The sequence below is a fragment of the Adelges cooleyi genome, unplaced genomic scaffold, assembly GCF_023614345.1.
Source record: "Adelges cooleyi isolate 19-005CV unplaced genomic scaffold, UGA_ACOO_1.1 ACOO_flye_CR_arks_rails_tigmint_CR_PRNA_108, whole genome shotgun sequence".
Taxonomy (NCBI): Eukaryota; Metazoa; Arthropoda; class Insecta; order Hemiptera; family Adelgidae; genus Adelges; species Adelges cooleyi.
The window spans coordinates 2,150,155-2,174,689 of NW_026095761.1; the positions used below are offsets into that span (position 1 = coordinate 2,150,155).

General features: G+C 31.7%; 2 protein-coding genes across 2 annotated transcripts in view; one reads left to right on the forward strand and one right to left on the reverse strand.

The window, feature by feature from the left end:
• Positions 1–15,395, reverse strand: part of LOC126847422 (CCN family member 5) — a 112,377-nt gene extending 96,982 nt beyond the window's left edge. The window contains exon 1 of the mRNA XM_050587635.1: positions 15,144–15,395. Within this exon, the coding sequence (XP_050443592.1) occupies positions 15,144–15,168 (25 nt within the window). The 5' untranslated portion in view covers positions 15,169–15,395. The remainder of the gene's footprint in view (positions 1–15,143) is intronic.
• LOC126840377 (uncharacterized) overlaps positions 1–24,535 on the forward strand; it is an 86,094-nt gene that overhangs the window by 53,414 nt on the left and 8,145 nt on the right. The gene's annotated exons all lie outside the window — the stretch shown is intronic.

A 24,535-nucleotide genomic window follows, 5' to 3' on the forward strand; every position in this document is an offset into this window, starting at 1 on the left:
CATGGTCGTTGTTCACGTTGGCGACCATTATTTACAACTGATTGTATGTAAACAAATATATGGCTTGATAGTTTCATGGAGAACACAATCAAGCGTAGACGACCAACAACAATGGATTTTGAACTGCACACACACAACAGGACTGTATTATAATTATATTTGGGTCGTACTACATTAATTTGAATTACAGATGAGAGTATGTCATCAAATGTATCAACATAACCACTCTAAATCAGAATAAATAGTATTGAAATAAATGCAGCAGCTGTGTAAAGGCTGTCTTGGTCAAAATCTTACCAGTAAAATTAACTAAATGAATGTGAAACTGACTGTAAAAAAAAAAAACTTCTAACCTCAAGTTTAACCTTTAGTTATAGATAGTGTTTTTCACTACATATTTCATCAGTTTTGGATGGGAAAAAAATGTACAGTCTTACCGAAGAACTCGCCTTGTCTTTTTCCAAACCAAGAACATTGCCCCTTCTTCTCCCACTCCCTCCCCTTAACAAAGTATTTGTACACTTTAGTCGAGCATGCATGTTTTCAAACTCAGGGTTATACGAAACTCAATTTGAAGTAAACAGTAATTGATTCTTCCAGACATCAGCGACTGTTTTTTCCCCCTATTTACTAATACCTACCTTTTTTTTATTTATAAACACAAAACTTTCTTGCGTTTTATTACTTTCTCGTCTGCTTTTGTTTATTTATTCGAACTTTGGGTACAGTATTGTGTACATCTAACACAACGTTTACAGTGCAATTTGTTTCTATTATCATTTGAACCCCTCACGATGGTCGCAAAGGTTATAATGGTATTACAACAGTCCACCAATCGTTTCTTGTCTATTGTGTTAAAATAATAATAATAATAAAACTAACCTCTGGTAATGACGTACGAAGGATAAGTTTATCGCAACAATATCAAATTATTTCTGACACACTGGCCACGTAGCAGGTGTACGTCAAAAACAATAAACTTCAAGGCAGAATAAATATTAATACACAAATCGTATGCGTACATCAAAAGACACTCCCTATATTAGATTTATCTATGTTTGTACGTTTGAAAAATGGAAAGGAAACAATAATGTGATTTAAACCCCATTAAATTTTCAAGTAAAAAGGCGATCACTTAACCGTAACATCGTTATAGTGGTTCATCTCGTGTTATCCATTTGATAATTACTACCTAACCTAACCTACTTACATCAAGGAAGAAAGTCCGGTAGAATTGGGTGAAAGACTTGAAGAGTGGAGAGAGCGCTTGAAAAGAAAGGACTGAGGATTAGCAGGAATAAGATGGATGAGTGGAGTGACTGGGGAAGATAGAATCTTTATCAAGGTTTTAAGATAAGTCTTGCATTTTTATAGGTGTATGATAGTTTTAATGATTTTTCACCGCCCAAAAGTAATAATTATCACCTAAAAGTTTTAACTAATATTGATTTTATCGCTTGAGAGATTACAAAAGAGAGTTGTGATATAGCTATTGAAACGTTAAGTGGGTGGTGGCAAATAATGGCATTTCAATGGCGGTTGTGTGGAGCGAAGAGTCGTTTAAGTTTAAAAAGAGTACTTACAATACAAGTAATGAACGACCCCATATGTGGGTGGCGAAATTGGACAGCTGAACTTTGGGTTAAGTTTATGAAACAAAGGAACACGTAGGAAATCCAACATAATATAATTATTGTGTGTGTGCCTAGATGAAAAGTTGGCAGGTAGTTAGTTGTTTCACCAAAGGGGGGGGGGGCAATGATTGTTATTGCTGCAGTGTTTTAAAACAAAATAGAAAGACCGTAGGTACTGAATGAAAGTTAAAAATTAAAAGATTCACTTATTGTTAGCAAGTAACTGTATATTGTTTTTCTTGGCAACTTAATTTTCCCGGTACGGTGTGCTCAAGAGAAAACAACAGTGCAGAACGTTGAGATGAGAATGCATGGTTTTAATATAAAGTTAAACGAAAGTAGGTGATAGTTAAAATTATTAAACTTGGAAACGATTGCAAGCCCGCAAATAATATTACTTTTTTTTATGGCCAATATTACTTACCAAGAGTAAGTATAAAAACAATGAATAAATAACATAATAATGGATAACGCTTAAATTCAATTTTTTTTTTATAGTTTTATAAGCCTGAGGCTGGAAATAGTCTTTCGGATGTGACTATTCTAAAGTGAATTGACTCGTAAAATCATTTTGACCTTTACCAGTTAAATTTAAAACGGCAATAGGTACAATTCTTTTCTTTCCATAATTTGAAATAAACAAAATGTATCCAGACTATGTCTTACTCTGCCCAATCTAATCTTAGGATTTGTTAGGAATAATTGACATGAAAATTAGAATTTGTTCTCATCATTAACAGCTAATTAATAACCAGTATACACATCATCAGCGTCGACAGCTATTAAAACACCGCTGTAGTGTTGTTTCGATGCTGTTTCATTTTGTAGGTTTTATCGATTTTGTGTCGAAGACAACAATAAAACAGTTTTAAAATATTTGGGTAATTTAAATTCCAGCTTGAAAAACAAAAATTCTATCGCATTTTTGGCATCGTTACAAGCGTTTTTTTTTTGCAGGGGCAAACGCAATTTGACAAACCGTCGCCGAAGGTGTTTGTCACGAAATTTGTTCCTAAAATAATATACGGTTTTACATATTAGGTATTGTGTGTGTGATGTAAACAGCAAGTAAAAACCGACCCTTTTCCGGTGAACAACAACGAGCGGGAAGTAAAGTAGCGGTACTCTTTTTGGGTATTACCACACATTTCGGTGAAGCTGCGATAACATACAGAGGAGAGCATGTTCCCAACATCTGGATGCGTGTATCTGCGAAATAGTAATCAGATTCGATATAAAGGGAATTTAAAAAAAGAAGGGAAAAAAAAGACAAGAAAAAAACACGGAAAGATACCACCGGGTCGTTTCCAAGTCTGAGTTCATTTATCATCATCAACACCTGACAACCGGAGACATTTCGTGTTTGCCTCTCGTCCCTATCTCCGTCCAATCATCTCAGAGCCGTGTCGTCGTGGCCCATAACGACAACGACAGCAGCTTTCTCTTAACCTGGCTACACACCTTGAAAAAGCTGGTTATTTCAAGTGCACACAACAATCGTCGAGGCCCTAAAAATGTGCTATTTGGATTGCATTAACTGTTAGTTTAAAAAAAAAAACAATAGTAGCATCAATCGCCTTATCGGTCAGCACTCAGCAGTAATTATTTAACAGAGAACAATAGAACAAATACACGAAGAATAATAATAGTCAATATGTTATTGGCAATATGAAGCGAAAAAAGCATGATGGGTAATGTTATGTCTAATATTTCACTGCATGTAAGTGCATATATGCATTAGGTTATTTGTAATGGCATCATATTGTTTTTGGTTAATATTTATTTTGTTTCATCGCTATCTGTAAACACATAAAAATAGCATTTATATATTTGTATTATAATATTAATCATTGTGAAGAGTGAACTCAATAAATATTGGACTAAAAAATGCTAGCACATTGGGGTTGGGGGGGGGGACATGGTGCAGACAAAGTATTTAAGTGAAACGTTATAAAACCGAATTGGAATAACGATAGATCCAGAACAGGGTGTAATCAAGTAATTAACTTACATTTAGATTCTGCCGGCTTTTCTAATTAAACTAATTGGCGGGATGAAAAAAATAAACGTCCAAATAATGCGGGGGGTTCTCTTGACACTGGCACGGTGAAAGCCAACTGGTATGAGTGGAAATTACAGTCCAATAAGCTAACACAGTGGTTTTTTAAAAAAATCATACAATAGAAGTGTAAAGAAAAAGAAAACGGAAACCGTATTTTTTAGAGCCTAATGTTCATGGGTCTCCATAACCGCACTATGTAGGTGCACCAGCGCCACTGGGGAGGACAGGATGGATCATAAAAATATTATATACACCTTCCGGAGACACACGCACAGATACACCGTTAAGCGCAATAGTTAGTTTTACGAGGGTGGTTTTTTTTTTTATAATTCCCATCCACACAGTGTTGTGTTGTCGACTGGGAACGATAGCTACACATAAAATATATATTATTATTATTATTATATGAACGGCACGGCAAAGAGAAGCGAGACGAAAACCATAAATTTCGCGGCTAGTTTTATTCTTCTTCTTATTTTTTTGCAACAAGAGAATAAGAAAGCAGGCAGGTAGAGCGAGCCGTTTGGCTAAACGACCAAATTCACATTTACAATACAACAATGTTCTACACGTCGAAAATGCCATATTTATGAGGTTGTTTTTTTCCCTACTCGTACTTGTCTTAGTGCCCATGTTTCTTCGGTGAATACTTAATATCGGTAGCTTATCACACTCGAGGGCGACTGCAAGAGATAAATATTGCACCGTAGACGTGGGTACTTTGGTGTAGTTTAAATTTTCAGACAATGCAAGGCACACTACACTGCCAATTACTCAGATTTATGTTAAATGAGGAAATAAGAAAATCAATTAAGCTTCGACTGCAAAGTGGTAGTAGATGTTAATTTATTATTATCATATTATTTTGCTATGTCAAAATTACTATCCAGAAAAGCTATACATAACAGCCAAACTTAACTCGGGCAACGACAATAGGGCATGAAAACATACCGAATGCATTTAGAGCAGAATTTATCGACCAGTAATTAACAACGACCTCCAGCGTGGGAGAGAGGAGGACAAATAAACAATTACAATGACTTTAAGGAAAAGATATTAAAAAGAAAAGCTTTTAATTTTACATCCCAAAGGTTGGACAATGAGTGTAATATGCATGTAACGGAGAGAAGTGAAAGAAAGTAAATTTTGACATAAAAAATGGCTTAATATAACATGTGTATATACATATAGGATACATGTATATTGTAAATTTAAGCCAATAGCAAGTATGATTGCATTGCTTATTACTTTTTCCAGTACTGTCTGTGATAGACTGTTTAGTTTTTTTTTTAATTATTAATAATATTCAACGATAAATATTTTATTTAGGCAATGCAAGTATAAAGCAGCCCGTAAATTCGGAAATTTCCCAATTGAATATTCAAACATAGATTTGTTTAACGACCATTATAATATTTCAATGGAAACCTTTCAGCTGACGTTTAGGACTCTTTAGGCGTTTTAAACAAATTGTTTTTTGTGTACATGGTTAAATAAACGATTGCACGCGCTGTGCAATAAATGTCAGAAATCGGACGTAATAAACGATGCCCCCTCTTCCCTACTTGTTTTTAGTAAAATATGTTAATCGAGAATATAAAAAAAGAGTTTATATTTTGCAAAATTGCCAAAAGATACGTTTACATTCCATTACATTTATGGCAATAATGCCTATTCCATTACTTCTTCCCTGGCCCTTTGCGCGAATACCTTTGGCAATAGCCTTCAATCTCCATAAAAATGCCGACCCCGGATATTTTTTTTTTACACACCATTTCGTTTCATTTACCTTTTGCTCTTTAGTTTTAATAATAATAATAATATGATCTTTCGCTGGAATTTCATTTACAAAGCAATTGCCCCTTTAAGCAAACGATTGTAGTGTTTGCGGAGAAGATTCATTATGAACAAAATAATTCAGAAACAAAGAAGGCCGAACGCTACATTATTGTGGCTACACTCGCAAACTAAACCGAAGAAATAATATAATGCTGAATCTGTAATGAGATCTTATTATTTTTCTTATTTTGGCGTACCATATTTACCGGACTGCATTGTCCGTATCTGCAAAAATATTAAATTAAGTCACACAACTCGATGTAAGATATCATCTACTCTAAATTGATTTCAATACAGACAAGCCCCTTTATACATAATAAATGTAAACGATTCATTTCAAATCGAATGAACTGCTAACATGTGCTGAAATCAGAACAATATAATAATATTACATTTAAAGTTTGATAATTGTTTCATTCCCAAGAACTTCAGACTTTGTAGAGCTATTATTTTTTTATGATAACATAATCTTGACATGACCTGTGAATTTCTTAAAGCCTTTCATGACACGGTTTCGCTAAAATATTATGATGTTGCATTCAAGTATGTAATGTTTTACATCAAAATGATAAAACTACTTATTTCAATGTGATTAATAATAGTTGGAGGACCACGTACAATTTATAAATAAGTTTACTTATGCAATTATGAATGATTCAGATCTGGGAGACACGACATAAATGTATAAAGCTGTACTTAAATATCTATATATAGTGAGATAACAAACGTTCCATTTGCGTTGCAGTGCCCTTCAAGTAGTGTGTACAATCAGTGTTTGGCCGTAAGCCAAGTTGTACAGACTAAGTGGTGGTGCATGTGATCAGCTGTCTGACCGTAATCTAATTTGTTTTGCCGCTGATAGATGTTTGCCGCTCATAAGTTTTTGAGGGGAAGAACATTTCAACTTTTTGCTTATCAACTGTGTTATTCTCGGTGGATATTTTAAGGCGCCATTTCATGAGTGTTTTTGATTTACTAAACTTTCGACTCGCACAACTTCTGTGTAGAGGTATTAGCTGTCTAGCAAAAAACGTCTAGCAATTGTCTATGGAATACATTTTTTTATTTTTTGTCATACATTTCATTAGAAATTTTAGTGATTTTTTAACGCGGAAAATAATTATAGGGCGAAATAAAAGCCAGTGTTCATTCACTGCGCACAAAAGACACCGGTAGGCGTTTGAAAACTACTCGACGAGGCTGGCAACAATACATATTGTTTCTTATGAGTGCCATATACATCTAAATGGTAACAAAGACTGGCGCTTTAAAATATGTAACGTGATATTTCAGTTTCTCGCATCTCCCCGCCGTACACGGTTCTCCTTTTGCAAATAAAGTTGCCGGTTTTTATTTTATTATTCACGCATAAAAAATTGAGAAATAGTAATACGGGGACATCCGAACAGCAGCAGCTCTCGTTTGGGCTCTTGGGACAAATGTTTCACTACAAAATGTCATGGAGAGAATATTTAACCGTAGTCCATATCCGCAACGATCCATTGGACCGACAAAGACGGAGACAAATAAAAAAAAAGATCATAAAATAAAATGATCAAGACAACAATACGTGTGCTTGTGATCCATTTCAGAAGTCGTTGTCTACGCCCCATATTTTTAGATCTACAGAACCTCTATTTTTATCAAAACAATTTTAATATTTACCATCAAATATTTTAACATTCTAGTTTACATAATTGATTTAAGTTTAGGCGAAAAATGCATTTAGTTTGAACTGTAGCCTCGGACCCGTTGGCGGAGGGATGATGGATAAAATCTACCCTAAAGGGTCAAGCTTACTTAGGCTTTTCTCCTCCGTTACGTCTATGTTGTTTCGGTAGACTTTTTTTCTTAGATATATCATCATAGGTCAATGTTTTTATTTCATTTATTTTTAACTCTACATTTTTTTTTTATACAACCGCAGTGGACACACGATTTTTTTTTTTTGATTGACTTGAGTGAAAAATAACCGGTAAAACGGTAAACTTGCTTTACCGCAGTTTATTTTGAAAAAATGTGTGTTCATTTTGTTGTTTATATTAGACGATGGGGTGCGTCAGTTGTCAGACCCAAAGGGGTTAAGGGATGCAACGGAATTTCATCCATCGTCCGGTCATTATCTTTATCAGGGTGTTGTCATGCTGTCCCTTGACATAATAATGTTGCTATTAAACACCTTTAATTAATCTCTCCTAACCTGGAGTGCAGCCTCCGTTGAAAAAATGTTTTTGTTCTATAGTTTAAAAAACTGCTCTTGCCGATTCCACAGCCCTATAACCATTCGCTTAATTTATTTCCACCACAAATGTATTCATATCCTATCTTCCAGGTGCCATCATTGTTCAAAAGCTTTTATTAGAAACGCACGCGAAACAAAGTCAGAAACGTGTATGGAATATTATGAATAACTTGTAGTAGATTATAAATATGTACAAAAGTTTATGACGGTGAAAATGTTTTACTCAAACTTTACGGCCTTTTAATTTTGTTATGTATACACATATAGTTTCGCTTAGTAATAATAATAATAATAATAATAATTTAATGCTTTCCTGTGTTATGTACAAAACGGTTTCCATAAAACCTATAAACTTACATGCAATGAAGGGTTAAAATAAAAAAAAAAAAAAAAAATGCTTTGTGTAAGCCAACGTTGGACAGACAGAGAAAAAGAAAACTTCCATGTTAGGTATGATGTGTATATGATTAATACTTATTATAAACGTTTGGTCGGTCAAAATTAACCGGCCAAAATGAATTAAAACGCAGGCGAAGGGATGACCAAAAAAATGGGGGAAAAAAATAATATTAAATTCGATGGACAACGTATATACACGTTTAATTATAAAGAGGGATAATGAATATATATATATATATATATTTTTTTTTTAATTTAGAAAGGGTTAGGGGAATAATATAGGTAACGGTAATCCAATTTCGTGCATAACGGACTTTCACAGGGTTTGAACATAAAAAATAATAACTTGATGTTGATGACTATGTAAAAAAAAAAAACAACCACCTTCGTACTTGCTATACCTGCTATAGTTTATTAATGAAATAATAATAATTATTATAGGTAGTTTTTTTTTCGCACACAAACAGGGAAACCAAGGGATTCAATAATTTGAGTAAGTTTTTAGCATTCAAAAATCACCCTATTGCAAGTATATTTTATTCTACTTAAATATTAATTCATTTCCCGGCTATTTGTGTTTGCAATGTAACAGTAACCTTACTTTGCTTTTTACAACAGATTACCAAGATGACTGTATATGCAAATACAATCGAGCTTACTTTTTTTATAGCAATATTTTTGTAGCCAAAACAGAAACGGGAAGCTGAATAATTTTGAAAAGAGTAAGTGTAATTACTAAAAAAAAAAAAAAACATAATATTATTCCATTTTTCTTGTTCTAATATTATAATTCATAGCGTCACATGAAATACATTAACACGTTGGTACGTTCAAAATGAATAACTACCAAGGATGGACCTTTTTGTTTTGAAAAGTAGATAGAGAACATTTTTACAATTTGAAAAGAAAAGTAATTATCACCCTAAATAATATATATATATATATATATATATAGATGTGTATTTGGTGCCTGGTACAAACGACTTGATACATTGAAAAATCTGTATGATAAATAATTTTTAATTACCAAGGTACTTAATGGAAGATTTGAATGAATATATATATAAATAAAAACTTTTAAAGGTAAACAAACTGTGCTTTGTGGACCAAAAAGTACGTTTTGAAATGTTCACAACCCCTATATTATTTTTAACACGTTGTTGGTAAGTATAATTTAATTATGATTTTTTGAATCATTACTATATTATGAATCTTAATTGCATTGTAATTATGGTGTTTTTATAATAGATCTTTTTATTTAATTCAGAACACAATAATAATGAATAACCGAATAAGTTTATTGCCCAACTCTGACCCGGACTATCACGAGAAATATATAACACTATAATGCGACAACAACAAGTCTTTAAACGACATTTGGTTTTTTTTTATTTACTTGGAGATTTTGTTTTTCCATTACACAAGATAAATAACATTACCTTTACCTCACAAATCCTTTTATATTTTTAAATTATTTCCTTATATTATATCACTTAGTTCTACCAATTTTGTAACCAAATACTCTGTTATAATACAATTACACTAATAGCGTTTAAAGATGAAGGGATCGAATAAAACCACTTATATACAAGCTCAGTCTCAGATTTCAAGATTCAATATCGGTTACCATTAATAATATTAATATTACCTCGAAATAATGATATTCCAGCTGAGAATTTTTATCCTTTCATACCCTTATTAGAGGTTATGTCATATTATTATAGACAATTTTTCATCATAAGTGAACTTTAACTTGTATAAATGTATATAATATATACTAATAATTATAATTACTATTATATACATAGGTTTTTTTTATGACAATTATGTTCAGATAAATGTGCACATTGCTAACAGAATGTTTCTTTTTTTTTATAAGCGGTTTTACTGTCTGTTATAATAGTATCATCATCATTAGTTTTTTTCTAGACTTAATAAGTATGTCTACGACTGTTGGTTTTTTTATATGAGAGAAAAAAAGGTAGGTAGATTTTTAAGTATTTAGCTGCCTGGCAGGAGAAAAAATAATTTAAACATTCGTTTAAGTATTTATTTTTTACTTGACATTTTCCTTGTTGAAACCCTATTTTGATTGTTCTGGCCGGTAGCATCTCTTTCCATATCAAACATTAAAAAACAACCGTGAACGAAACCGTCTTGACAATTCAACTTTGTGTAGTAATAATTAAACCTGGTGCTTTTTAAACCTTCGGAAGCGGTGCAATTACGTGAGTTTTATTGCCTGGAAGGCTTAGGGTTTTACCGTTTTGCAACTTTTGCAGCAAACCCACAGTCGCGCTTTAAACCGTACACACGCTGCTCATTATTCACACGGGTAATATTGTGTGCAAACATTTTCTTTTCTTTCAAATCCCTTGTCAACATAGATAGTTTATAATTCATTCGGAAAGTTCTTAATCGGGTTCCTCTACGTTGCAGAGAGAACCCGTCGCAAACAAAACGCACAACATGAAATGTATACACAACGTACTTATCCGACTTTGAACTTGCATTCGACACAAATTAAATAGTAATAACTGATAACAAAAAGTATATAGTTATTTAAATAAAGAAACGAAAATTGTATTATCCAATGTATAACTGTGGTTACTCTGAGTTGAGAAGGTTGGGTTGGGTTGGGTTGGGTTAGGTTAGGTTATGTTTGGTTAGGTTGGGTTAGGTTGGGTAGGTTGGGTAGGTGGTAGGTAGGTTAGGTTAGGTTAGGTTAGGTTAGGTTAGGTTAGGTTAGGTTTGAGAATGGTTTTAATTTGTTTAGTAGAATCTTGTATGGATTCTGTATTCGTCCAGGTTCACTTCTAGCTGTCGTTCCAACATGTGAAATCTTTACTGGAAAACTTAAAATTAATTACTAGTCAACATCAGTACTAACAACGAAATGCATCGTCTGGTACGTCTAGAGAGAGAAAGAGAGAGAGAGAGAGAGAGAAATAATCAGGGTTTTTTATGTAAATAATAATACACGTTTATTGTTAAGATTCGTTACTATTATTGTATTTTTTTATCTGAACGACGTTCAATTAAATATGAAAACCAATTTACCTTTTTTTTTTTGTGGGGTTTCTATTAATATTTTTTTAAACGTAGTTCATTCGACACTTTTTAAAGTCTCTTGCATTTAATTTTCAACCCCGTTTAACATCCACACATAGCCAACCAGGCGGCAATTCCGTTAGAACGCGTCCATTTAATACCATTATTTTATCTTAAGTACAACACGAAGGAATTCGAATCGAACGAACCGGAATTGTTGGAACGCTACAAGGTGCGCAGGTAGGTAGGTAGTCGAGGGTGGGGTAGGCTTTTTTATTTAAACATTTTTTTTTTTTTTTTAAGTACATTATGTCTGGGCATTAAGGGGTTGTTGACGTAGCCAGCAAATAATTCGCCACCCGTTTATTACCGCTTTTACGGTCTATTACCTCGTGTCGACTAAATAAGGGACGAGGGTAGGACAGTGGCAAGTCTGAGTTGGCCGATGCCGTTTTCAAAAGTGACAAGAAGCAGCAATTAACAGTACACAATTGTCAATAGAAAGCCACTTATACTTTGGGCGGAACGCTTGTTGTGTTTATACGCATCGACAGTCACGGTCGTTTAGAGTTATTACAACGTGGTGCTCGGTGTAAACTTTAATGTATACAGGGCGTAGTACAATTATTATTAGTGCTGTTTTGATACCCACCTATCTGTCCTGTATTATACATTTGACTAGCAAAGCAAATACACGTCTTGCGTGTCTTACACACAACAAACTAATAGTGTACAATATTATTTACAGGCTGAATATTTGTGTACTGCCAGTATTGAACGAGATACGAATAATTATTGTATAATAATAAAATGTCAAATTCGAGTTTTTAATGATACTATATACTATGATTTTTGTACAGATTGCTAATTGTTTTCTGATTGTAACATAATTTCAAAAATCTTTGCAATACATTAATATATTTTATCGCCGGGGGTCGTACTTAAAATTTGTCCAAAACGTAACGCTGGATGTCACACTCTGACGTCACATTCGGCGGCGGCGAAGAAAGGAGAGGGGAGATTAGAGATTAAAATAGAGATGAGATATTAGAGATACTACATTAGAGCTGAAAATAGAGATAACCGATTAGAAATAAGAGAAAAGAGAATAGTGATCAAAATAGAGATAATAGGTTAGAGATAATAAATTAGAAATAAGATGTTAGCGATAAAAATATAAATAATATATTAGAGATACCACATAAGAGAAAAGAGAAAGAGATAAAAAAAAATAGTGATAATGGATTAGCGATAAGAGATAGAGAAAAAATATAGATATGAGATTAGAGATAAAATAGATATTGTATTAGAGATACTAGATCAGAGATAAAAAAATAGAGATAATAGATTAGAGATAAGAGAAAGGAGAAAAGAGTGTAGGGATAAAAATAGAGTTAATGTATTAGAGATACTAGATCAGAGATAAAAAAAATAGAGATAATAGATTAGAGATAGGATATTAGAGGTACTAGATAAGAGATTTAAAAAAATATATAGAGATAAGAAAAGTACCAAAAATGTCCAGGGTCTTATACTTGAACATGTGGCTATGTATCCGGTTGTAGTGTAATAATAACCATGGTTATTTTTTCTAAGTCATGTTTTTACACTCTGATGATATTCGTCGGTCATTGTTTATTAATTTGTACCTAAACGATGAATGTACCAACGTTCACCGAATGTGTTTGTAAGTCGACACGAAGCGCTATTACGGACAGTAACATATTTTATTTCACATCCAACGCATTTTTTTTTTATATCGTTGCCAAAGTTCAAACATAATTATTATTTATACAGGTCTTATAAATTATTTGTGTTTATACTACGACCCGAATACCCTTTATCGAGAAAAACAGAGGAAATAAATTAGACCCCTCGGCTATACAATTCGTGAGAGTATTCAGCAAGAAAGAGCCTTACCCCGTTATAATTAATATTGCTGGTGTGTCATAATAGACGGCCTAAATATTGACTATTATATGCACGCCAAGGCCACTTTATTCGATATTAAGAACGCAACGGTATAATGCTTGGATAAAAATTCTAAAATAAAACCGCACAGTTTTACCTATAGCTGTTATACTAAGTGTATTTTCATGTATAAAACTAATTGTACCTGCGATTTTCAAATAATTGATGTTTCTCAATTGGTTGTACTTTTCGCCATCAATACATAGTTGGTCTGCATTTGTTTTATTAAAAATTGTGTTCAATATTTAGGTACCTAAACTTGCATCTGTTCTTTCATAACATAATAATAACGTTTAAGTGTTTGTAACACATCTAACCGCATGCATAGGTTTAATTTAATTTAATTATAAGAAAATTAGATAGAAACTTACTACTCCACTTTCTAACTTGGCTTCAAGTTTATTGCAAGAATGTTTAAATCGTTACAGCTATATGTTATAATACTCGAGGTTAGTCAAACGACACAAATTATACTCAAATAATAAATATATTACCTAATATAAATTATGGAGCTTCTTATCTTTTGAAGTTTTACCACTGTTTAATGATAAATATTAGAATCATTTAAATTATGTAAACTTAATTTCTCATTAAAGCTCTGATAAAATAATAATTTAAAAACAGATCAATAACCAATAACACTCCCTAAACGCTTTTATAAGTTGATTTATTCATTATATTTTACCGTTAGACAATTCCTTGATTACTGTAGATAGGTAGGTACAGACTAAAAAGAATCATGAAATAGATAATGATAACTTCTTCTATTGTGTAGTTTAATAGTGGTTATTTCAGAGTTAAACATAAAAAATGGATTATTATCTTATTTTTTTAAGCAATTTGTTGTAACTGCATTACAAGTGGAGATCATTAAAATTGACTGTACTATATTATATAAACCTATTTATATTTTAAATTCTCTACTACTGCGTAAATAAGATAGTAGACTAAAAAACATAATTCTAATCCGATTAAAAAAATTATTTATACCTACTTTAGAAGGTATCTGTTAGTTATATTTTTCACTTAAGTAATACCTATATAAAAATAATGTGGTCTCATCGCTAACAGTATTATGAAACTATACACAAAATATTTAGGCGGCCAATTATGAGACCGGATGATAAATTATTGGTTTGACTTTTAGACTTCAGTGTTAATAAATAAAATAAGACATAAATCATAATACAAACAATTAATTTCGTGTACTAATTACTTATTGTTAGTTAAATTAGACGGTTAAAGTGACACTTGGATCCTCAAAATGTTTTGTTGTAAAACAAATGCTCCAATCTTACTCTTATGTTATTAATAGAGATGGTAAGTAAATATATTTTAACTAAGGGTTTTATCATCGAGTAGTATAGATATTAGCATATTATTATTTACCATTTGACTATTACTATATTACTATTTGAATTTTTCATTCAAGCTTATAAATACATTCAAATTAATACCAGAGCCTTTACCTTTGGTTTTAATGGTTACTATAAAAGTAATAAAAAGGTAAGTTATTATGTTCTGAACCTCATATATTTGTCACTCAAACATGCGTGATATTTTTAAGAACGCGAATAAAATGTTTCAAAATATGCAATTAACATAAGTGGCGAAACAAGTGGAAACATATGATTATAATATTACAAAAAAAAAAATCCATTTATTTTATGGCTATGGATTATCACATTTGTGAGAACTTTAAGCTTGAATATCTCTCCTTTAATTTTCGTCATAAAGAAGACTTGACACGACTGTTTTTTTTTTTCCTAAGATAACTAAATTTACTAACTACATAAAATTATCAAATTTTTAGATAGATACACTAACTTTGAGAACACCGATCGTGTTGCGCGTGTATCTGTTTACTCTTGACGGGGAGGGGGGGGGAGGTTTATATATAAACTGTAAAGCCAAAATCCGGTTTCTTAGCGTCGGCTAACCTTACCTGGACTCGGTGACTTCTGACTCATGATGATGATGAACAGACGAGTCGTCCACTGTGTGTGCAGCGTGGTGCTGCTCGGGTTCTTGCGTCGACTCTACTGACCGCGCGTTATCGAAATCATATTGTTTTTGGGGCTAAAGCGACTATTTTTTTTTTTTTTGGAAATATTTTCGCGAAAATCGCACGTGGCCCGAGAACGAGTCGATCGGCGTGAACGGCGGTGCGGTGTAGCCAAAGACCGTGGGGCCCGGCGTTGTGCGATGGACTGGCCGCTAAACATACACAAGGGTGGCGTGAAAATTCAAAAGCCCCCCCCCCCGGTGGTTTCGCGCCGAACTAAACCGTTTCCCTGCCCCGGTGGTTTAGGGCAAGTGCCGGAGGGTAGTTGCAGTAGTGTACAGAGAGAACACTACATGTGCCCGCATACTAATTCTGACGGCGGTGGTCAAACGCCCCCTTCGCTTCCCGCAGTTTTCCAGACAGTAATTTGTTCAGCTGTGTTTGAATCTTACTGTAAACGCAATATTCGTCATACGACGACCAGCCGGGGCGAACGAAAACTTACTTTATTAGACTACTGAAAATTTGAAAAAGTTCATCCTTTTATATCCCCTTTAAACAGGAGAAATACACCCGAAAAATGTACATTTTTAACGTGTCAAGGGTACAGGGGAAAAACCAGCAAAGTCACTTTTTAAAAACGGCAATTTTTGAATCTGATCTTTATTTTTAAGCACGATTATAAACAAAAATTAAACATTTTTTTTAAGTTTTAAGTATTTTTTTAACATTTAAAAACATTATTTCGCATTGTTTGAACACGTTTTTTTCTTAGATTAGAAAAAAATGACTTTGCTGGTTTTTCCCTGTACCCTTCGTGTATATGTTTTATCGCTGGGGGTCATTCTAAAAATTTGTCCGTAACGTAACGCTGGATGTCACACTCGGTTGCGACAAAAGAAGGAGAGGGGAGATTAGAGATAATAGATTAGAGATAAAAATAGAGATAATGTATTAGAGATAATAGATTAGAGATAAGATATTAGCGATAAAAATAGAGATAATGTATTAAAGATAAGATATTAGAGATCAAAATTAAAGATAATGGAATAGAGGTAAGATATTAGAGAGAAAATATAGATAAGAGATAAAATAGATATTGTATTAGAGATACAAGATTAGAGAAAAGAGATAAGAGATGAATAAATAAAAATAAGAGATAAGATATTAGAGATAAAAATAAAGATGATTGATTAGAGATAGATATTAGAGATAGAGATTATAGATAAAATAGTTATTGTATTAGAGATACTAGATTAGACATTATAGATTGGAGATTAAATATAAGAGATATGAGGCAAGAGATTAGATTATAGATTATACGCTTGAACATAAAGACTTATACATGTGCCATGTATCCGGTTGTAGTGTGGATACTCGTTGGTTTTTTTTTCAACTTAAAACTACGGCGCTCATCTTTTTCGAAATAGTCCAATTAGTTCCAAATTTGTATGGAATAATATTCATAAGACATAGTACTACCGAGTACCGACAAACTTTGACAACCTAAACGATTATCGTACACCGTTTCTCCTAGAAGTGGTGAAATTTTGTTCTTCCTTTCGCTTTTTCATGCAAAGTTTTAGGGGTTTTTTTATGAAAATTAGATCAAAGGTAGATCTATATTGGGGCTATAACATATTATACAATTTCCTTGAAAATCTGCGGTCAAACATTTTTACCTGACAATAGTCAGGTTTTTTGGTTGCTGTGTGAGGTTTGATTATATCACCTTCAGTTATGATAATTCTTGTATACCTGTGACCTTTCCATCCCCACTATGTGTCCAACCCCACTGTACTAGCTTTTTATTTTTTATTAAATTAAAATCAACATCTTTTCCCTTTTCAGTTTCTTCGGTAATAAACTATAGTTCATAATAACTGACCACTAATATAATAATAAAAACCGTTGTAAAAACACAATAATATGAGTGTCTAGTGTAGACTGTCAATGTTATTTGGTCGTTGAACGGAAAATATCGTACAATATATAATATCTTGATAATTTTGTTCATAAGACTTTGGCCGATATGGCTATCGGTTGTATCGTTGTGGTCTTTACTTGTTTGTATATAAGTAACACAACTTTGTATGTTTCCGGGTTGTTTGAATAATTTTCCAACCTCGAGGTCTTGTTGTCTTTTCCTTATCTTGATGTTATGCATTCTATGTACATTTAAGTTGAAGAAATAACTTTGTTTTGTATTATTGTCATTATGCAATCTGTTATAATGCAGAAAAATAAAACAATAATAGACGTAGTATTTACAAAGGGCAGTTTGGGCAGAGTGAGTTATTTAAAGATACTAATTATATTTTTTTCTATTGATACCGCCTTCTTAATATTTTTTGGGGGGTTGCCAGGAATATTTATTGATTGGATTTCAGAAATGAGAAGATTAGGATGATTAGGATGACTTGTTCTGTTTCAGCCACAGTGGAAATGTTTAGGTCTTTGCGATTAGAGTGATTGCAAACATAATGTGAGGCTTTACAAATAGTTTCTAGAACTTTTGGTTGTTATCTCTGAATACGGTTACTGTTAAAGATTTGGCCAGCACCAGATGGGTCTAAACACAGTCTTTGTTTTTAAATAACATGGTGGCGCACTCTCTCCATAACCGCCATCGCCATCGTGCGCAACTATTGAGCGAAGTAGTGATGCTGAAACGCCAATACTATATTGTTTGGAACAGAATATTGTACATTTTTAAATATCTCTTAAAAAGAACCTATTGCGAAATGCGTAATGAAAATATTATAAATTAAAATTAAAGTATTCAGTAGTAAAAAAAATAAACACTTGTAAACAACTGTTTGAACACCTATATGGCCTATGTATCATAAAATAATATAATAACGAGCAAAACACACAACTGAATGGTTTACTTTAAAATGTAAATACCGTCTAAACTAAGCTATAAGCTAATATAAAAAAAAAAGCACAGCACTTAATTTGCTTGGTTTGAACTGTACTGGTTTAAACTTATATGTTTGTAACTGTTACATTACAACGTGTAGTACACAATAACATGTCTGGAAATTCAGACACTGCACGAAGTTGTTAAAAAAATAATATAAACTATAGATACATTATAATGTTAAAGAAAATCACAAGATTAATTTCAAAATTTAATTGGTCAAAAATTGAAGTCTGATAAAAAAGAGTAAAAATAAATGAAGTAATGTTTAGTTGTAACAGTCTTGTGCGTTCTTTTCTTAAATCAACAAACATTTTCATTTACAAAGTAATGGCGACATAACATATGTAATATGCTAAAGCATATTTAACGAATTTGTTTATAATAGCAATATTTTTTTATAAATTATGATTATGACAACACGAATGTTTTTACATTTTGGTAGCGTTTTGTTGTTTTACAAATGACATTGTTTTTTTTGGTCATACTAAAAAAAAAAACTGTTTCTACATGGTCTGAATAACACTTGCTAATTAATGTATATTTATAATGCTACACACTAATAACGAGAAGATATTTTATTATTTATATTTTGTCTAAGCTTATTTTTTAAAATAATTATACGCGACCCTTTCAAATGCTTTTATACATAACTATCTTTATATAAGATATTGAGTAACAGCTTAACAATTACCACATGGTTCGTTAACAAGGTCCATTTCAATGTTTCTATTTCTTTATAAATGAACTGTTTCAACTTCCAACGATTCCAATGATATAGCTTAAGTTGCAAAACAATAATCTGTTACACATTACATTTCCAGCTTAATTTTAATATTACAAATGGTCATATTATTAGGTGACGTTATCGAATCAATACATCAATGTTGGGAACTATTTAAAGGATTTCATTGAAATGCTGAACACTTACAAGACGTTCAAGATCCCTCCCATCAGTTTTAATGATGACGAAATAAGATTATTGACTACCAGTAATATAGAAGATTCACTATATCATAAAATACTCGCTCAATTGAAATACTACCGCAAGGGTCAAGAAATTCAGTGCGCACAATATTTGATATTGCAATACGTGTTATATCGCACCATGACGACTACTAGAATAATTGCTGAGCAGGTATACAATATGATAGCGATGGCATACAAAGGGAAATTCATAGTATTTAAATGGCTTTGGGAATTGCATATCAACCTTTGGTCACCGAATTCGGACTACATGGTAAAACCATTTAGTATGATCGAGCGTGATCTAAAAAAATTTAAAAGACCTTTAGCCGATTTAGTAGAAATGTGTAAGGGACATAAATATATAACAGTCATAGATAATAATGAACAAAACCCTGATCGTACGGTAAGTAGGCCAAGTTTGTTAAATACAATTTTGGAATGTTTTAAATTCAAAGGCAAGAAATAATAAAACAATAAACTGGTAGGCCGCAATGGTCTTAAATATATGGAAATTTATAATTTGAACCACGAAAAACATAAACTATATAAACAAAATACACCTGCATTGCCTTTTAAAATCAATCATTTATCCTTGAGATATGTATGGGATGACTCATGGTTTTTGATTGAACCAATATTGAACGTTACTATTGACTGGGGTGCTATCGAACATGTGTACGAAATGAATGGTCAAAAGGTCTAGGATCAGTTCGAAATTACACATGACTGGACGAAGGACCCGTTTAAACATGGTATTCGTTTTCAGCAATCGTTTATAGATATCATCAGGGTAAAACTATATTGTTACATTTATGTGCTAATATCTTTATATAAACCGTCTGAAGTAGTATTTTATGTTTATCAAAATTACCTGATCTTATGACATGCTTAGGTTCAGTTACATCGAAGACGAAACATTAAACAATATAATAACGTTGTATGATTACGTCAAAGTACTTAACGAAGAGCATATTAAAGTAGTTTTGAAAATAATAACACATGAAGTAAATACGATTTTGACAAACTTAATTGGGAGTACTAATAATACTACATTGGCCGACCTTTCAGACATTAACACGCCACCATCACGTTCTTATTTTGAAGTCATAATTAATAAACATGAACCAGATTTTTTTTTAAACAAAATCGATGATCAACTTAAAAATTTTGGACGAAAGTTTAATAAAACATTAGACGGATTAACAATGGATGTATTATCGTTCTTTATCAACGGAAGTAAAAATACACACCTTTCTGTTTTCCCTGAAAATTGATATCAACGCTTCTAATACTAATATAATAAATAAAAATGCTACATACGATTGTTACTTAGGTTATATAAATTAATATAAAAAAACCGTTTGAAGATCGAATGACTGTCTTTAAGTTGCATACAATAATCTATTATACATTACATATTTAGTTTAATTTTAATATTGGTCATGTTTGTTAATGGTCAACCGTTTGTCGTTTGTATTATGATAAATAAATAAACACATTTTTGTTTTAACCGTGTTCATGAAGATCGTTTTATTTTTCTTGAGGTACTTAAATTTAAGGTTAAACCAGGTAAAAAAGGCCTAATCGAATACTACAGAATAATTATAGAATTAACTATAGACGACATAATAACTTGTTATTACAAAAGCAGTCATAGATAATGAAATATTTTATTTCTCATTTAACTCCATGAGATAATGAGTGGTTCATGATAAAAGAATCACCCTGTATACATATGTGAAGGGAAGTTATTGTTCGAATATCAATAATAATTAATTTAAAAAGTCAGTACAAATTGGTGACGATTTATTTTCTTACATTATGATATACAATGTTTTTTTTAACTATTTCTATAATTTTATTTTCTATCTTATCAAAAACAATTTGTTTTTCACAAAAACTTTTGAGATATAAACTAATGACAAACAACTAAAGGATCGTACATTATTAAAATTTCACATTATACATTACAAAAACTACTATTACAGAATTATCTTAGTTTTTTTTCGTAAACGAGTTGGTTTTAAATGTATTTTCTTATGTTGTTTGTGTACTCAAATGTTTAAAATATTTATTTTCTTACATATTGGAACCACGTATCATGGTAAAATACTGAAAATACCAACAAAAAAAAACCAGAAAATACAAAGCTAAAATATCACAGCACCCAATTATATTATAAAAATAATTATATTTTAGGTTTTGTACATTATGAAATATCGATAAAAGTAGGAATTACAATCTAATTCGTAATGTATATTATTATAAAACTATTCGAGTATTCAAATCTTTAAAAATAATATATATACATAATTATTGAAACATCAAGATACTGCTACCATGTAAGAAATAAAATCGGTCAAACACATGTGTAAATACAAAAAGAACTGCAAAACAAAATATGTTAAGAAAAACACCTCGTTTTCGATAAAAAATAAATAGTAAAACTATACAAATATTTTTTGTAAAATACGAAGATTCCTATAAAATTCAATGATTGTGATACCTATAGAAACTTACCATTTGTTTACATTACAACAGTCGCTTTGTAAAACAGCTTGGTTGAACCAACTTGGTTTCGATAAAAAAATCAAAAACACAATATTGGATTACAATTTACACGATAAATGATTTTACAAAAACGCATTGTTGTATGTTATAATTATAAAAAAAAATTGCGATTTAGGAAAACCCAATACATTTACTATACGTAAATTTCAAAAAAATAGGTACCAATCACAGTTATTATAACAATGCATTCAAACACAAGCATCAAAAGTTAATTTTGTTATAAAAAAAAGCTCCTTTTTGAATGAGGTCACAAGTCTTCAATATTTACTATAACTCAAAATCAAATCATTTTCAAATTAACTTTTTCATTTGTGGACATTGCAGCTCACATTATTATACTTTCTTGCTGTGCTTGGTTTGGACTGTACTGGTTTGAGCTTAATATCAACATTTATTTGGTCAGTTAAGTGAGTCTGATGATAATGAGAAAAAATAAATTGAAACATTACTTTTAAGATAAGCAATCTATCATAAAACCCAACATATAACATATTATAATACAATTGGTATTTAAGTATGATTTCAGTTTTTTAATATTTTCTTGTGCATTTTTATTATTTGATGTATCGAGTATGGAAATTAAAATAAAATCTGACTATATTATTATTATTACCCTGTATTAAATGTTATAAAACACCTTATAATATACTACTCGTGTGCAAGTGTTGGATTCAATGCCGTTATTTTGTTGTTGTGTACACATTACACAGGTTTTAAAAAACATTTATATTAAACTTCGGAAAAACACAAACTATTCAACAAGCAAATTCAGTCCAACGCATTTAAACGTATCCACTAGCCGATAGCTGATGTGTAATATTTTTTTAAATTGATATAATTTTCCAAGTTCTTGAGTCAATAAATTATTATTGTCCCATCATTTTCACATACATTACAATATAAGCGCATTACAAAAATAATAAAGTACTAAACGAAATTGTTCATAATGGCAGCAAACTCATGTCTTTTAATTTTAATACTAGAGTTGGTTTTTTCTTTAACGACTGTGACATCATCTACATTAACTGATATAATTGTGTCTAGACCTATTGCCGAAAAGGTAAGCAATGCAGTCGGGAAGTTGAATTTATCCAGATGATACAAAGGTAAACAAAACATATATTCTACATGCGCAATCATATCTCTACTTAAGTATTAAATTAATACTATTTTAAGACATTGTCGTATCTTCTGCTTTCATATTATTATAACTTATCCTTTACATTTGAACATATGAACAATCAGCTTGATAACCTTTACAGACTTGGATCGTTAACAAGGACCATGACAATGTTTCCATTTCTTTATAAATTAACTGTTCCAAATTCCAACGATTCTAATGATTTAGCTTAAGCTGCATACAATCAATTATTATACATTACACATTTAGCTTAATTTGTAATGTTACATATGGTCATGTTATCAGGTTGCGTTTTTGAATCAATACATCAATGTTGGGAACTACTCAAAGGATTTCATTAAACTGCTGAACACTTACAAGACGTTTAAGGACCCTCCCATCAATTTTAATGCATGACGAAATAAGATTATTGACTACCAGCAACACACAAGATTCACTAAATGTTAAAACACTCGCCCAACTGAAATACTACCGCAAGGGTCAAGAAATTCAGTGCGCACAATATGTGACGTTGCATTACAAGTTATATTGGGACGACCAAACGCAATACTAAAGACATTTCTAACCATGTATACAATATGATAGCGATGGCATACAAAGGGAAATTCATAGTATTCGACTGGCTTTGGGAGTTACATATCAGCCTATGGTCACCGACTACGGATAACTGCGGCACAACCATTGAATATGGATCGCGGAGGTGATCTAGAAAAGTTTCGAAGACCTTTAAGCCGATTTGGAAGGATTGTGCGTGCAACATAAATATATTCCAGTCATAGATAGTTCAGCAAGTAGGCCAAGTTTGTTAGATACATTTTTGGGACGTGTTATTTTCAAAGGTAAGAAACACAGAAATATTAAAAACAATAAACCTGGTTTAATGGAATTAAGTAGGCCATATTTCTACAATACAATTGAAGAATTTTATCAATTTAACCACAAGAAACATAAACTATATAAAAAGAATACACCTGCATTGCCTATCAGTGTCAATCATTTATGCTTAAGATGTGTATGGCATGAAACATCTCTTTTGATTGAACCAATATCGAAAGTTACTATTGACTGGCCTGGGATAGAGCATGTGTACGAAATTGATCGTCAAAAGGTCTATGATCAGTTTGAAATTACACATGACTGGACGAAGGACCCGTTTAAACATGGTATTCGATTTCAGCAAACGTTTATTGATATCATCAGGATAAAACTATATTGTTATATTTGGGTGGAACTATCTGTATATAAACCGACTGATCATATATTTCATGTTTATTTTAAGTCCCTGATTGCGGATATGCTTAAGTTCAGTTACATCGAAGACAAAACATTAAACAAAGTAATAACTTTGTATGATAAACTATTTTGTCCTAAAAAAGATCAGATTGAAGAAGTTTTAAAAATTCTAACAGAAGAAGTAAACACTACTTTGGCAAGTTTACTTGAAAGTACTAATAAAATTGAATTGGCCGACCTTTCAGACATTAACACGCCATCATCACGTTCTGATTTTTTAGACGAAATTGAAAAGCAATTAACTGAAATCGGACGACAGTTTAATGGAATGTTAGACGGATTAACATTTGATGTTCTATTGTTCTTTATAAACGGAAGTAAAAATACACAGCTTGCTGTGTTTCCCTGAAAATTGATTTTAATACATCTAATACCCCTATACAAATGCTGAATACAATTGTTACTAAAGTTATAATAGTTAATATAAAAAAAGTC